The 16,887-nt window shown below is 36.1% G+C and overlaps 1 protein-coding gene across 1 annotated transcript in view; it reads right to left on the bottom strand.

The window, feature by feature from the left end:
- Positions 1-16,887, bottom strand: part of THSD7B (thrombospondin type 1 domain containing 7B) — a gene marked incomplete at its 3' end in the record, with an annotated part of 691,568 nt that overhangs the window by 336,429 nt on the left and 338,252 nt on the right. Inside the window, exons 10-11 of the mRNA XM_084247796.1 lie at positions 4,684-4,813; positions 674-777 (exon numbers count right to left, since the gene is read on the bottom strand). Coding sequence (XP_084103922.1) covers positions 674-777; positions 4,684-4,813 — 234 coding nt within the window. The remainder of the gene's footprint in view (positions 1-673; positions 778-4,683; positions 4,814-16,887) is intronic.

Raw genomic sequence — 16,887 nt, 5'->3', positions numbered from 1 at the left:
CTGGAGTATGAGTGACACAGGAAGGTCGGCAGTCTGACAAGTCTCTCAGTGTTTTTCAGAGATCTCATTACACTTAAGACATTGATGATAAAAGTAATTCTCAAGTCCAGAAACATTCATATCTCCCCCAAGTTTTAATAATTATTCTCTATGTACATTATCCATTTATCTACCTACCTACCTACCTACCTACCTACCTACAACATAGCAAGTATATGTGTGTGTATGTATATATATATATATATATAAATAAAACAATTACATTTAAGTCTTGATTATTAAGAATAGTCAAATTATTCAGTTATTCCTAAATCATTCTACAACTATTTAATTAGCACAGAAAAAGTAAATTGTATACTTTTGAGTCTGATCTTAAAATATGCTTCATCTCTTGGCTAATATCCAACATGAATTTGGGACATCAACATTGGTGTGTGCTGATGACTGAGGTATTTGCTTATATTGCATTAGTCTTTAGGTAGCCAGTTATGTTTAATAGATGATCTAATACCAATATTAGCTAATACCAAGCTAAAACTCAAATTTAGACTAACATAAATATTCCTATCCAATAATATCACAACTTATTCAAATGTAAAAATGAAGTATTGTCTATAAGAGTAACTTAATTTTAAATTATATTTCTGAAGAATACCTTTTAAAATCTCCTTACCTCTTGTTTGTACCCCCTTTCCACAGGCTTCGCTGGTGCCCATTATTCCCTGTCTGACAGACTCTGGCACCAAGACACAAGGGCTCCATTTCTGAGGCCTCCACCTGTAATTATAGAGAAGGAAAAACTAGAAATTTCACCATGGCAAACATACAAGAGAAATATTTGAAACAGATGAATTTGAAACCCAAAATTATAAGCCAGCAATTCAAGAAGAATGGATTTGAAGTATAATAAACTAGAGCCTACAACTATTAGGGATGACTAGAGTCCACTCTTTCCAGATTCATGATTAATTCAGTAATTCCATTTTTCAAAAAACAGTGGACACCTTGAACACAAACCTTAGTTCATGTAGCAAAGTGTAAATAAAAAGCACTAGAAGCAAACAAATACGGAAAACCTGGATTTTTATGAACTTAAAATTGTTGAATAAAAGAAAAAAAGAAAGAAAAGCTCTATGTCCCACTGGAGCTTTAGAGAATCAAGGTTTGAACATCTGATAGTTTTGGTGCAAACCTTCATACACGATTTCTTGCTTCAAATGTTTTATAAGGTAGTTCCCAGGATTTTGGAATAACTCAGCTATCTCATAATGTTATAAAACATAAAGAATATAACATTATATAGAGTAAAGGGGAGGAGGACCTCCTTTTTCATCTCAGGAAAGTGGAATGGATCAGCCTCTGATGAATTTTCATTCAATATTTCTATTTCTGAAAGGAAATTGTCCCTAAGGAAGCCTTCTGACTTTTTACCATTTTTCTTTTCAGGTCAACAAAACGCTTTATTTTTATGGCTCACAAGACAGACTATATATTGTGTCCTTAAACCTATCTCTTCCAGAAAACCGCAACTCTAAGTGTCCTATGAGCCAATGCCTCTGATAGGAGATGCTAACTGAAAAAGAAACAGGGTTATAAGTAAAAAATCTTATTGACCAGTGTCACAAGATGAAAAATTTTATATCTCTGGTGCACATCACTGGGCCATAACACTACTGCACTAGACACTTAGAAATGGTTAAGATGGTAAATTATGTTATGTATTTTTTTATCACAATAAAAATTGTGATAGGGTCTCCCCCAAATTTTAAAAACTGTATATCAGAATATGAATTAGACTTTCTTTGCTCAGGAAAAGTCACTTTAAAGCACCTTCTTAATTATGCAAACATAGCTTAATATAGTGCATGGAGATCACCTAACAGAGCTAACCATTAATAGTAGCACCCCCCCGTCACCTCTCCCCACTTCAGACTACGTCTCAGTTTTCTTCGATAATCAGAGATAAGTAAAGCAGAGGTAGCCTTAAGGGAAAGATCATCTTAAAGCAGACCATCTTAAGGTCATCTTAAGAGAAAGATACAGAATCAAGCAAAGCACATTAAAATGTAAAAGTGAGAATAGTACATCATTGACCTCATTCAAGTGGCCTCCAGTTTGTAGATAATTGAAGACCTGGGAAGAAATCAGCAAACAACAACATGGAAAAACCTGTCATGCTTGTAGATGTCACCTATTTTCCAATAGTTTTAAATTTATTTTGTATTTTCATAGACTTTGTCAGTGTAACTTCCAAACACAGTAACTGAAATGACAACTCTAGCCAACTTTTCAACTCAATTCATCCCAGGATGTCATTTGTCAGATTTCTTAAGTCTATGTAGACTTTCTAAACCACAAAAAGATTGAGGAATTTGATCTATTTCATTGGCTAAATAGACTGTAATAGAAGGGAGGAATTTTCAGGAGTCTAGTTAACTCTCAGTTTGGGATGACAAACCTGGTACAGATAAGTTAAATGACATATCCAAGACTGCACAAGTGAGGGTAGGTCCACTGTCAGTACTACATCCCTGGATGATCAGTCCCAGCCTCCTGAGTATATTTCATAGCCAATAATGTATAGTATACAGGTTATCTCCACCATCCAAAAGAAAGTCTTTTCACGAAAACTTTTGTAAACCAAAACAGTGTAAAGCAAAGAAGCCAAACCATTCATTCATATGGGAAAATTCTTGAGCATTCCCAGACTCCCCAGAAACCCATCAATTCATACCAAATGATTCATAAAATCTTAAAATCACACTAACATATAGTAAGAACAGAAATAATAGAAGTACACAGTATGTATAATGTAGTTCCTAGGGAAGGAGATGGGATGCCACCCTTGGGGTACATGCTACTTCTAGAACAGCTCACTGAAAAAGAAATGCTGAATATTATTTTTGCTTTTCACCATCTTTGGATTTCTCTTGCTTATCAAAAGCAAGAACTAATGTAGGTCTTTCATAAAAGTAAGTAATGCAATGCAAATTTTTGAAAAGCTGGTTTTTCCTATACACTACCCATGCTGTCTTCGCTTTTGGTTACCAACTTAAAACGTTGGGAGATGCTCAAATTCACAGAAAAACTTGTATAAACATTTTGATTGTTCTAATTTGCTAAATGTGTGAATATGTCACCTTAATGGAGCCAAACTGAAGAATCAGAAAAAAAAGGCCTATATTATCATGCCTCCCTAGCATTTTATTGAGGATCGAGGGGCTGTGTGTGGGCAGGGTGAAGGGGGCATTAAGCAAAATCTAAATCAGAACAAGAGTGTTCAAAATTCAAGGGTGTTTTACTAAGAAGCAGAGAATCATATGGATAAATTGGGCACATAATAAACTACAGATCAGGAGAAATGATACAATGATCCAACCCATACACAGAAGAACTGGTTTCTGGGGAAGATGGCAGGAGGTCAATGATGGAAACTAGTTCCAACACGAATGCCCAAATTGAAGTGCTTCAAGAGAATAGAGAGAGGACAATAGAAAGCAAGAGCCCACTAACTGTTTCTAGCACTTTCTCTGATTATAATAGCCCTGAGTTCATAAACATGTCTAAAAATATTTGATTTGGCTAATTTTTTCAATTGGTTACACTTTCTAAGAGTTCTTTCACTGGATTCAGAAGTTTCAATATTTATACATGGGACAAAGGATGAATACATACAGTGATTCCACAGTGACCCTGTAGTTAAAGAGGAAACACTGGTAGCCTGGGCTTGTTCCCAGTGTTTACTTACATTCTTCCCAAGCTGGTCATCAGATAGAAACAGTGGGAGTAAAGGATGATAAAATCGATAGTAATTCATACTACTTTAATGACACTCTCAACTTTGGCTAATGTGAGGAGTGTCTAAAAAAAAAAAAAAGAACTTGAAAAAATTAGGCCTTGAATTTCACAGTTTTAAGGTAAAATTTCTCAAATAATAAGAAGCAACACTAGGCATTACGTCTAAAGGCATTTTTAAGTGTGCTCACAGTTACATGATTTTTAAGACCACAGGGTATTTTTCACAGATCTGAAAAACCAACAGTGAAGTTAATCCATATGTACTAAAATCAATGACTTGATCCAATCTTAGTAGAGTGGAAGTTTATGACTAAGCACACAGACCTCAGGTGTTTTATAAATATTAATCACCAACATGTCAAGAAGGAACACACAGGTAACATAAAGCTATGCATTAAAAAAATTACCCATAGGTTAAGCATATTTTCTAACATGATGGTTTCTTCAAATGTGCATATGTTAACAAAATTAAAAATATATCTTAATTAAAATAATTACTGAAGAAATACAAATTTGTATGTTAGTTTTTGATTAAAGTAAAATAAATATGGGGTGTGTTTTTTTTTTCTGTGTGTGTGTGTGTGTGTGTGTGTATTTTCCAGGTAAAAATCTCATTCTGAATCTTTTTGGATCCTAATCCTGAAAATTGATTGCCTGCAGTTGCTAACTTACAATCAAAACAGGTTTGTTTCTTTTTTGCTGTTAGACATTCATATCCTTTATTCTATCAAAATGTATTCCAGAGAAGGAGGGGGGGAATCAAAGTATATAAAGATAAACATTATCCATTCTTATTTCTTTACACAATCACATATTATAGAAAAGAAAATAGGCCATGATTTATACTGAAGTCTAGTGATTACTTAAAAAAAGGTAACTAATTACCGATGCATGGGACACAATGACACATCTTCACACTCTCGCTCTTCAAATAAGGTATCTGGGCATTCTTGGCCTCCATTGGCTGCTTCTTGGATGATAATCCTGTATCGAGACTGTTTTATTGTTGCATTTCCTGAAGTAAAGGAAAAATAAAATTATAGTGCCCTTTTATGTGAATGCAGAGAAAAGTTCAGGATTAGATAGTATTGGGGGGTGGGATGGTGAAGTCATAAAATGAGGAATGGCTACCTGGGAAAAGAGAATAACAAGCTAAGATCAGGGCTTAATAATCAAATTTCTATGCGAGAGACACAACATACTTAATAACTATGATTTCAATCTGTGTTCTGATAGGCAAAGATTAGTTTCCACTGTCTTAATATGCTTGCAATTTATCATATCATATATGATATGGAAATGTATGTATTTCCCTAGCATAAAAGTTACATGGGATGATCTGAGAGATCTGAAAAAACTACTCAGGGACCTATAGTTTTACCTTTTCCAATCATTCTTTCCACCAGACGAAGGCAAACTAAATTCGATCATTGAAAACTGATCATAGATTTCATGCATCCAAGCAGGGGGGAGGAGGGGGAAGGAAGAAGGGAAAAGATAAAAAGGGAGGCTAGGGGAGCATAATGGAATATGGTAGAGGACAATGGTGCTTTGGTGGTAGGAGAACCATGGAGACCACATCTGAGGGGAGATATCCTCTATTGTTAAAATATTAACAAAGATGTAAAATGATTAACAAAGATGTAAAATAATCTTCTATTGTCAAAATATTAACAAAGATGCCAAAATATTAAAAAATATGTAAAACTGTTAATAATATTCACAATAAAATACCAAAAAACAAATCACTTCCTCCAGTTAGGCATTTAGGTAAGATTTTTTACAGTGCAAAACTCAAAAAGTTAACACATTAGTAACACATTTATTTAGGTCATCCATTTATTAGATTTCTTATTCTTCATAATTTGAGATGGTAGTAATTGAAATTGAGGGCAGAGGCACTAAAATAGTGACAGAACTAAATATTGACTACTTCATGATTTTGCTGAGCAAGAGAAGTAATAATAGGCACTTCAATAAAAATAAACAGTTGGTATTCACTTTAATGTGTTGGGGCATTCATTTTATCATCTTTAGATGCCTTCTGAATCAAGAGCAATAACAAAAATCAATTATAACTACTATGGTTAGCAGCTACTTCAATTACTATGTGCAACTTATTTCACTAGATATGAAGATACCGATTTTTGCACTTACAATTTAACTAAATGGAAAGAGGACAGAGAGATACATGATGGCTTATGGGATACTGGACAGAGAGAAGTATAAAAAAGTATTAATTAGGAGAGAAGAAAGACAAGTTGTCTCTGGAAATCAAAGAGAGCTCCTGGAGGAGATAGATTGTATTCTAGAACTTGAATTCTGAATAGAAAGAAAAAAAATAAAAGGCTGAGTTATCTCAGACCAAGGAAACAGTTCTAGGAAAGGCTTTGAACTTACATGAACTTACAGAGAAAGACAACTTCATTGAGAGGGAAGATATGTGTATATAGTTTGTTTGTGCATGTGTGGGGCGGGTTATAGAAAAGGGAGTATAGGAGAAAGCTGAATTAATTTCTAGACCTGGGATAAACTATAGACCTAAGGATGTTAGGAAGATAATTTCTAAAGAGCCAGTAAACTACGTGGAGCAAAAGAAAAAAAAAAGGCTTTTTTATTAATATTATATATTCACATGCTTTTAAAGAATCATTAGCAAAAAAACATAATGAGAAACAACCAACACACAACTCACCTCCTCCCAGAACATTTTGGGCTGTTTATATATTTATTTTTTCTGTGGTTACAGCTAAATCTATAAATACTTCCCTTATGTCATTACTCCTTGATGTATTAACTTTAGACATTATCTATTGACTTTCTGCTATAATTGATGAGAATTTACATTGTAATGCCTTTCATTTTTTTTACAATTGCATTTCTATTTTCATGCTTCTATTGGTTATTTGAAGGATTTAAATATCACATTTTTTTAGACCCACTCCTGTCCTCCATCAAGGTAGGTAAACTTCCTCTTGTGCTGCCATCCACATTCCTGCTAAGTTAGGTCATGGCTTTCTGTACTGTGTCATCAGTCTCTCTGCTTCATAGTCCATTAAATCTTCCACATGAGTTTAGCTATCCCGCCCTTTGATGGTCCTCTCCTTTGGTTTTTGACAAAGAACCAGGATTCAAAATTTTATTTCTATTATTTAAGTGAGACTATGAGGAGGGGAGACCTAAGCATTTGTACAATTTCATGATCTTGAACTGTAAGTTAAGGAGATACAGCGATCTTTTTCCCACATATTTGCCAGATCCCTTTTTAAGCACGCTGTACCCCAGTACTGACCATCAGAGGGGCACATTGGTGGCCCTTCTGTCCACTGGATTCTGGTTCAATTTCACCAGCAAAGGAATGGAGCACATAACAAAGGGGGAAAAAAAAAAAAGACAAGAAGAGGGAGAGAGTGTTTTGACTACTTACAGACTGCCAATTTTTCATTTCTCTCCTCTTTTTTTAATTATTTATTTATACAAACATTTATTTATTTATACATACAAGAACTGGGGTACAGGCCAGAGGTGTAGGGAGTGAGAGGATTCACCAGAGACAGAGTGGGGAAAAGAACAGGCAGACCGAAAGTAATACACCACTGGGGGGAGCAGTGGGCGAGACAGGAGAGTTCTGCTGCACCATGTGGGTAGCTCCCTGGCCCGTGCTGCAAAGGCTGTGGATAGCTTTATAGTGCTGTGCTTAACCCCTAGAGCCACCAGGGAGCCCCTCTCTCCTTTTCTTTAGGCCATGCTATTCCTGGAAACAGGATGGAGATGAGGCCACTTAATAACCCTACAATGTCCTCCAAGTGCTCAAATGAAAGGAAGAGGCATACATCTCCCACTTTAAATCAAAAACAAAAAATAACTAAGCATAGAGAGGAATGCTTGCTGAAACTGAAGATAGGTTGATGATCGTTAGGTCTTTAGCACCATATAGCCAAGTTGTGAATCAAAAGGAATGTTCTTGAAGGAATGAAAGTGTTGCTCCAGTGACTGCACGACTGATTAAAAAAAAGAAAACAACTTTATTGTTGATTCAGAGAAAGTTTAAGCTATCTGTGTAGAAGATCAAAACTGTCAAAATATTCCCTGAAGCCAAAACTTAATTCAAAACAAGGCACTAAGTCTCTTCAATTCTATGAAGGTTGAAAGAGGTGAGGAAGCTGAAATAGAAACATCTGAAGCAAAGGTTAGTTCATGAAGTTTAGTAAAGCAGTTTCTATGACATCAAAGTGGAAGGTGACATAGCAAGTGCTGATAGAGTATCTGCAGCAAGTTAAGCAGAAGAGCTGGCTAAGATCATTCTTGAAGGTGGCTGCACTAAACAACAGATCTTCAATGCAGATGAAGTAGCCTTATGCTGGAAAGAGAGACCTCACAGGTCTTTTACAGCTAGAGAGAAATTGATGCCTGGTTTCACAGCCTCAAAGGACAGGCTTACACTTTTGTTAAGGGTTAATATAACTGATGACTTTAAGTTGAAGCCAATGCTCATCATTTACCATTCTAAAAATCCTATAGCCCTTTAGAATTAAGCTAAAGCTACTCTGTCTCTGCTTTATAAATGGAACAACAAAGCCTGGATGGCAGCACATCTGTTTACAACATGATCTAGTGAATATTTTAAGCCCACTATTGAGATCCACCAATCAGAAAAGACTCCTTTCAAAATATTATTCCTCATTGGCAATGTACCTGCTTATCCAAGAGCTCTGACACAAGGAAATTAATATAATTTTCATGCCTGCTAACATAATATCCATTGTGTAGTTCATGCATCAAACAGTCATTTAGACTTTTAAGTCTTATTTTTTAAGAAATATATTTTATGAGACTAAGCCTGTCATAGTTCACTCTGATGGAACTGAGCTGTCTAGTGAAAATATTTTGGGATGGATTCACATTCTAAATACCGCTAAGGACAATGATGATTTGGACCCCTCTGGTGGCCCAGGGGTTAAAGACATAGCACTATCAAGCTATCACCAGCCACTGGAGCATGATTTCCATCCCCAACCAGGGAGCTAACTGACATGGTACAGCAGACCTCTCCTATCTCGCCCACAGCTCCCCTCAGCAGTGTATTTCAGTAGATCTGCCTGTTCTGCTCCCACAGCTCCCCTCAGCAGTGTATTTCAGTAGATCTGCCTGTTCTGCTCCCCACTCTCTCTGGTGAATCCTCTAACCACCCCACACCTCTGGATCACACCCCAGTTCTTTTATATATATATATATATATATATATATATATATATATATATATATATATATATAAATCTTAAAAAAAGAACAATAATAATTCATGGTGGGAGATGAATATAATACCAACATGAAGAGGAATATGAAATAAGATAAATTTAATCCTCCTGTATGATTTTGAGGGGTTTAAGTGGAGGGGTTTAGATGTGAGGCCTTGACTGAAATACTGCTATCTCATGATAAAACTTTTAGAGATTCAGAGTTGCTTGTTATAAATTAGCAAAGAAACTGATTTTTTGAGAATGCATCTGCTCTAGGTGAAGATATTTAACATTGTTGAAATGACAACAAAAATTTAGACTCTTATGTAAGCTTACTTGATAAAACAATGCCAAGAGTTGAAAGGACTGACTCCAATTTTGAAAGTTATAGCAAGATAAAATGATATCATGTAGCATTACAATTTATTGAGAAATGTTTTGTGGAAGAGTCAACTGATGCTGCAAAATTAATTGTTGCTACCCCAACCATCAGCAATTGCCATCCTGATCAGTGAGCAACCATTATACCATTACTAGCGAGGCTCAATCTTTCCCCAGCAAAAATATTAAGATTTGCTGAAGATGCACGTGATGGCTAGCATTTTTTAGAAATAAAATATTTTAAATTATGTATTTTTAGATATGCTATTTCATACTTAATAAACTACAGAATAGTGTAAACAAAATTTTTATATGCACTGGGAAATGTGGATGTTCTACCACAATATGTGTTTGATTGTGGTTTTGTGTATCTGAACCCACAATTTTCTGAGTTGTGACTGTAATTAAAACAGTTCTGTTTTAATTATATTCATTTGGGTGGGGCAAATCTTTGTAAACAATTATGCCTTTAAGAAAAAGTCTTTTCCTCCACTCTCAATTTCTACAATGCTATACTTTAAAAACTATTGTTTACCCTTAGGATATGTACATGTGGTTGTGTGTGTTTGTGTGTGTGTGTGTGTGTGCATGCAAACGCACTGTTCAAGTGTTACCTTAGGAGATCAGAAATAAATACCGAAGACAACAGGAAAAATGACCTTTACCTCATATTGAGAAAGAACACGGATCAATGCTTCTTCCTTAACACTACACACAAACACACATACACAGTGCACATTCACACACAGGAATTCTGCTTTACAGTATAATTCTAAGATCAAATAATTCAAAGCATAAAATAATACTTGTATTAAAATAATATTTGCATTGATAATCATGCTTTACAAAAGTTTAGGTAGAGGTTGAGAAGGATGGATTCAATGGTCAAAACACACTTTTAGAATAGAGGTTAGGTTTTTCCATAGATAGACCTTATTAGCATTGAAGAAAAGAAGAAAAACTATGTTTTTAAAAAGAGAGAAATATTAGAGTATCCAGACATAGGGAAACAACACCAGTAATTGTGAAACACTTGTTAAGTTTCTCTTTCAGGTTTGATATGTATGGGTTTCTTTATATTGAACTTTGGAATTGTCATATTTAGCATTCAGTTTTAAAGGATTATTTTTTCCTCCCTATGATGTAAGTTTCTCATGTTATGACTAAACCTTCAGCACATTTTGGTATGTGCAACAGACCAAATTAGCTAGAGCCACAAGAAACTCAAGGGCATGCAGGTTCTACCCTTGGAATGGAACAGCCATGGCCTCCTCACTTGAGCTCTACTTTGAAGCCACTGTGAAGGTAGTGGTTTTATATCAAAATAGAATATAAATTCCACAAATTCAAGAGATAAACAGCAAAACAAGGAAGTGGCAGCACCCAACATGGTAGTTTGAAGCTAGGCAAGAGAGGATGAGACAATGGCAAAGTGGAACTCTCAGGAAGTTATGAAACAGAGCCTCCCTTCCCAATGAAAACACTAGAAGAAAATTATTTCTGGGGATTAGGTATGAGAAGGAAGGAATAGTAGTTTTGCAAGTAGAAAACCTGTGGATTACATAAATTAGTAAAATGTATTAAAGTTTCCAGGAAATATCTTCATAATCTGTATCAAATCCATTTGTTGGTACTTTGCATGCACTGTCTCATTTTATTATTGCCACACTTATAAGGTATCATCAGCATCATCAACATTTTATTAACATTTTTATATAAGAAAATGATTGTGGAAAAGGTAAATAAATTGCCTAAAGTTACCTCTCTAAAATGAAAACTATAGGTGACAAACATCAAAACCTATGATCTTTTCACATAAATGACTTTATAATAAAATGAAGTGAAAGAGAGATGCATTTCAGGGAAGGAGTTCATATTACAGCATGTCTGTTATTCTCAAGGGATACCTTATCCTTTCTAATCAAATTTTCAGTAACATCCTGTCGGCAGAAGACTTCAAGTGTCAATAAAAACACAGTGTTCGTAGGGTTTTGTGAGTGATACTTCCAACCTAATTAGCCCTATGAAAAATAACAATAAATTAAAGTGCCTGTTTGAAAACATAAACAACTGCTGAAGCATGATTATTGCTAATAAACTACTAGTCAAATTTCAACTTCAATTTATGCATATTTTATCATCACTAAGTCATCAGGCATAATTAAAGTTGAGCTACTATTTATGGCAACTTAAAGATCAAGAATCTTATTTAACATCAGAAACATGAGCTGGCTACAAGTATTGAGGGAGATTGATAGATTCTCTGTGAAGTTCTATGTCAGTCTTTCCCAGAAAGATAATAGTGAAGATGGAGGAAATCAGTAAGTAAAGAATACCTAGGGGTGATTCACAGGCAGGTAATCTGGGGCACAGCAAACTGAATTGAAGTTATCGGTTGGGTCCTGGTGTCAGGAATATTATACCAATGATGTGGAATAAATGATTGACTCACTAAGCTTCCAAGTGATTTGAAATGTGAAAGCAGATCATGGTGGAGCACACTGAATATAAACACTGGCTGACAGGTGAGGTAGGGCTGGAGATGAATATGTGAGTGAGAGATCCTAAAAAGTAAATTTTTGAAGTAGATGCTGGATAATTATCTATCAGCAATGTTTGTTTTTTTCTGATACCAATAAACAAAATTCTGATGGCAGATTTTAAATATATGACCTCTATGATTTTTCCTTATTTACTCAAATATCTGTCTTACTATTATTATAGGTCTGATAGATCTCAGAGACTTATTCTCTTTCATGGCAACAATAGATTTCCAGGCTTACTGCCTTTTATCTCTGGTTCTCATCCGCATCCACATCATGATTAAATATCCAAAACCAAAAATCTGCTCATAATTTCTCTCTAATTGGTCTTGAAGCAAAAGAATGACACCAATGGTATTTTAAGACTCACTGTGTAAACCATCACACAGTAAATACTTTTTAGACTTTAAGTTAAACTCTAAAGTCTGTTAGACTTCAGACCATTTCTTTAATCTTGGTAAGCATGAGGTACTTTGGCTGTAAAACAGGCCAAGTAAAACTTTCCATTTCATATGATTGCTGTGAAAATTAAACATGATTTTGCATACCAAGCATGTATCCATTGCTTGGTACAGGAAATCATATCTAGCATAATATAAATTCAAGAGAAGGTGAGAAAATAAGTTTAAAAATAGTAGAAGAGAAGCTTCAATAGTTGAAACAACTTCTGATTAAAAGAAAAAGTGACAAACTGGTCTTCTGTTAAGTGCTGGGTCTCATCCATGTTCTGAGTTGAAGAGTTCACCATGAGTGACTTAAAATCATTCCATGTTCCTGGTAAATTAAGCTACAATAGCAAGGCAATTAGTACCAATTACTTTCTCATATCACTGGAGAGAATTAGAGTGATCAAATATCCTATTTGCTTAGGGCAATCTGGGTTAATGTCTATTATCCTGGCTTAAATATTAATATTGCATCAAGTGACTTTCAGAAGAATTCCAGTTTATATGACACTCACAGGCCTCCATGGTGGGCTAGGGGTTGTCTCAGCACTATCATTGCTATGGCCTGAGTTCTATCCCCGGCCAGGAAGCTGACCCACATACAGCACACTCTGCTCCCCACTTTGTCTCTGGTGTATACTCATCCTCTGCACCACTGGCCTACAGCACAGTACTTCCATACCAAAAAATAAATAAATAAATAACATGATCACTCAGAAAAATTCAAAGACTCTATATATACTATATACCATATGAATGTACAAAACATGTACATTACCTTTCTCACTGCAACATAGGAATGCATTTCAAATACATGGAAAAAGTACATTGAACTGCTGGGTTTTTTTTTTTTTAAGATTTATTTTTATACAAGAGCTGGGGTACAGGCCAGAGGCATGGGAGGGTAAGAGGATTCACCAGAGACAGAGCGGGGAGCAGAACAGGCAGATAGACCTAAATACACTGCTGAGGAGAGCAGCGGGCTTGACAGGAGAGTTCTGCTGTGCCATGTGGGAATCTTCCTGGCCGACCGGGAATCGAACCTGTGCTGCAGAGGCTGCAGACAGCTTCACAGAGCTACGCTCAACCTGCTGTGCCACTGGGGAGGCCCTGTACTGCTGTTTTAAGTATTAGCTATTCAAGCTGATCACTGGGGCTTTTATTTCTTGCCACATAATTTTGCTTATAACAGTTCATGCATCCAAAGAAGACTATTTTGTGTTCCAAGAACATTAGCTCATAAATCATTACATTAAAAATGAAAGGGAAAAGAATAATCAACTGGAGCCATGGTACATGTATTTTTATGGAATAAACATCACAAATAGATGCTTTTTAACTGAAGATAAATAGAATTTAATCAACACAAAATATGAATATGAGGTTAAAACAACCTGAATTTAGTGAAAATTCCAAATGGTCATTAAGAGGTCTCTTTCTAAGTCAATTCTATAGACAGAGACCTCAATATAATGTCGGGCAGCCTGAGTTTCTTTAACACTAAATCCTTAAAAAGTAAATTATCTCTACTGACTAATTATACACAAGAGACTACCCCTCTCTAGTTTATTCATAACCATTGCTAAAATTCAAACAGATTTGATTTCCTTTTAAGAAAAAGTACAAAGGCAGAATTCACCACTGCTATAAGTATCTCCCACTTAAACATGGAAACACAGATACTGGACTCAAATTCCTAGAGGGAAGAACTTATCACATACAGCATTGTCATCCTTGATAAATATCCATCAGGCATCTGCTTTATGTAGTAGATGCACCAAGTTTTGTGTTATAGAAACATACATGCATGCATCATTAAATCACCCTAGTACAGCAGAAGTGAAACTGGGTGGATGGATAAGAAAGTTCTCTGGAGTTTTATAAGCATTCAGAAATGAGAAAATAAAAGTATATCTATTATCCAAAGGTTGTCAATCTGACATGTTCTCCACTTTGTTCAAGGAGAAACAAAAAGCTTAAATGGTGAAACATGCAATACCCTAAAAGAACTATGAGTAGGAGGTTTTCACATGTTTCCTTCCTATTCATCTTGGAGTTTCATATAGAGAGCAGATATATCAAGAGCAGAATTCCTCAGCCTACACCTCCAGTACTTTAAAATGAAACAGCCACAGACCCGATCTACATACTGACAAATTTAAACAAAATTGCAAAGCCTTTCTACTAAGCTTTCTAGGAATGCTGAAAATACGCTGCAGGATATCCAGATACTTCTTTCATTTTGAAATGTTTCCTGAAAAAATAAATGTATTCTACATTCTTAAATTTTCATAATCATCATTCATTTTGCAACAGAGGCCAGATTCAATGACTCTGGAAACAGACAAGACCTCCAGGCTCTGATTTCCAGTCCCAGCTCATTACGGAATTGCTATATGACCTCGGGCAATGCACTTAACCTTTCAGAGCTTCAATTTTCTTACTTGTCTATGTGGTTAATACTGTCCAGCAAACTCACAGGATAGCTGTTAAGAATACCTAATTAAGTGGGATTGAAAGCATTTTGCAAATGCGATATATGTATAAAAATATGTATAACCATTGAACTCAAAATCCCTTATATACAGCCTTAAACATAGATTTCAAAATAAACAATTCATGTTTTTAGCTGCAAAGAATATAATGTCAAAGTTATAGGGCAGGGAGAGGAGTATCCCAGAACCCCCAAACCTACCTGTTCTAAATAAGTTCTGTCATCTGCCACATCAAGACAAAACATACTCTGGTGTATAAGACCTTTAGTGGAAAGGAACCTTACTAAAATTAGTGTGCAACAAAGAGAAGAGAGAATATAGTTTCCAAATCAAGCACCCAAAGTTACCCATCCCCTCATGGGTAAATGAACAGAAAAACAGGGTTGGTCCAAAGCAGGGCCACAGAGGTCTGAAAGCCTGCCACAAGTCTAAAGAACTTTCTGGTGGGGACCCACAGGAAAGGAACAGAAGGGACCCAACATGTCTGAGAGGAAAGGTGCAAAATCAAGATAAACACCACCATTGTTAACTTCCCCATGGGTTTCTCACCCACATCTGTTTCACCCAGCCCAAGGCCAAGAAGCAGGCACAGATTCTTCAAATGTCTCTGATCCATGTGCCTCCTCCAGGTCTCCTTCTGGCTCTGCATCCTCCTTGCTTCCTTCTCCAGTCTTCCCTCCAGCTTCTCCTCCTCCTCCCCACTCAGCTCCACCTCCCATGGGTGGGCAGGGAACCTGGAATCTGTCCTTTCCCCAGGACCACCCTGTTGTTGCAGCAAGGGGAATATATTTTTTTGCCCTATAGTTTCTACAATCGACACTATGTGTTCACTGAAGCCTACTGTAAAGTTCTAATCTCCACGGACTTTCTCTCATTTCCTCTACTTCCTATCTTGAACCACTAATGCTCTTAAAACAATTCCATTTGGAGAGATTTCAAATAGTCATCAAATTTGTCTCTGGCCCTTCCTCTCCTACATCTGATCTTGCTGGGTACTCAATCCACGTGGTCCTTAACAATGACTGAATATTGGAAAATTCAAGGGCTGGTTTAACAAACTCATAAAGCCCCCCCCCAACCCAAAACATTTAAATGAGAATCTCTGGTGGATGTGGCTCAAACACTGATATGCTTAAAAAACCTCCAGGGCACAGAACCAGTGAATTAGCACATTTTAAATTTAGCATCTTTTATTCATCCAGTATGTAAAACAGGAAAAAGACAATGCAGCATGTTTAACCAAGCAATAGAAAACAAATGAGCACTAGCTAAATCATGACTGCTCTCAACACATTTAAAAAATGCAACCTGCCCTCTAGCTAAGTACATCATAATGGGTATAATTGAAAATGTGTACTATAAACGAGGAGGGTTAACAACACTATTTATAATGATGGGTTGCACTTGGCTTTTCTTTTGCCAATGTGTGCTGAAATGACAGGGATTTATTTATCCCCCATCCTGACCCCTTTTCATTTTAGCAGATGAAATGTCTACTGGCTGCCAGCTCCAGAGTTTCCTAATGTGTAGTACTCCATCAGCATTAAGAGTGAAATATACTGCAAGGTCTTATTGCACTGTATACATACAGACAGGTTTTTGGAGGCACAGATGTCCTCTAAGATACAAGCTCAAGAGGCAGTCGTCATTAATAGGCATGAATGCTAAACTATATATTAGAAACACGCTTTTAAAGAGCCCACGTTGCCTTAACATTTTAAAACTTTATAGCTTTGTTGGAATGACAGGATGCTATGCTGTTGCAGCTTAGTTTTATGCTGACAGCAGAGGCTGGAAGGGCTTCCGGGTCAGGCTTATGTGCCACACAGCTAACAACTCGGATCCTCCATCTCCCTCACAGGAGAGTTTATTGCTGATCCATTTATTCCATGGGTTTGGCACGTCGAAATGGAACAGTGCTCATGATGGCTCAGTCGCATAAATTTTGATTACTGCAACTTTTTACAAAGCCCCTTTCAGGATA

This window comes from Talpa europaea (genome assembly GCF_964194135.1).
Source record: "Talpa europaea genome assembly, chromosome: 1".
Taxonomy (NCBI): domain Eukaryota; kingdom Metazoa; phylum Chordata; class Mammalia; order Eulipotyphla; family Talpidae; genus Talpa; species Talpa europaea.
This window is presented reverse-complemented; position numbering and strand designations above follow the sequence as displayed.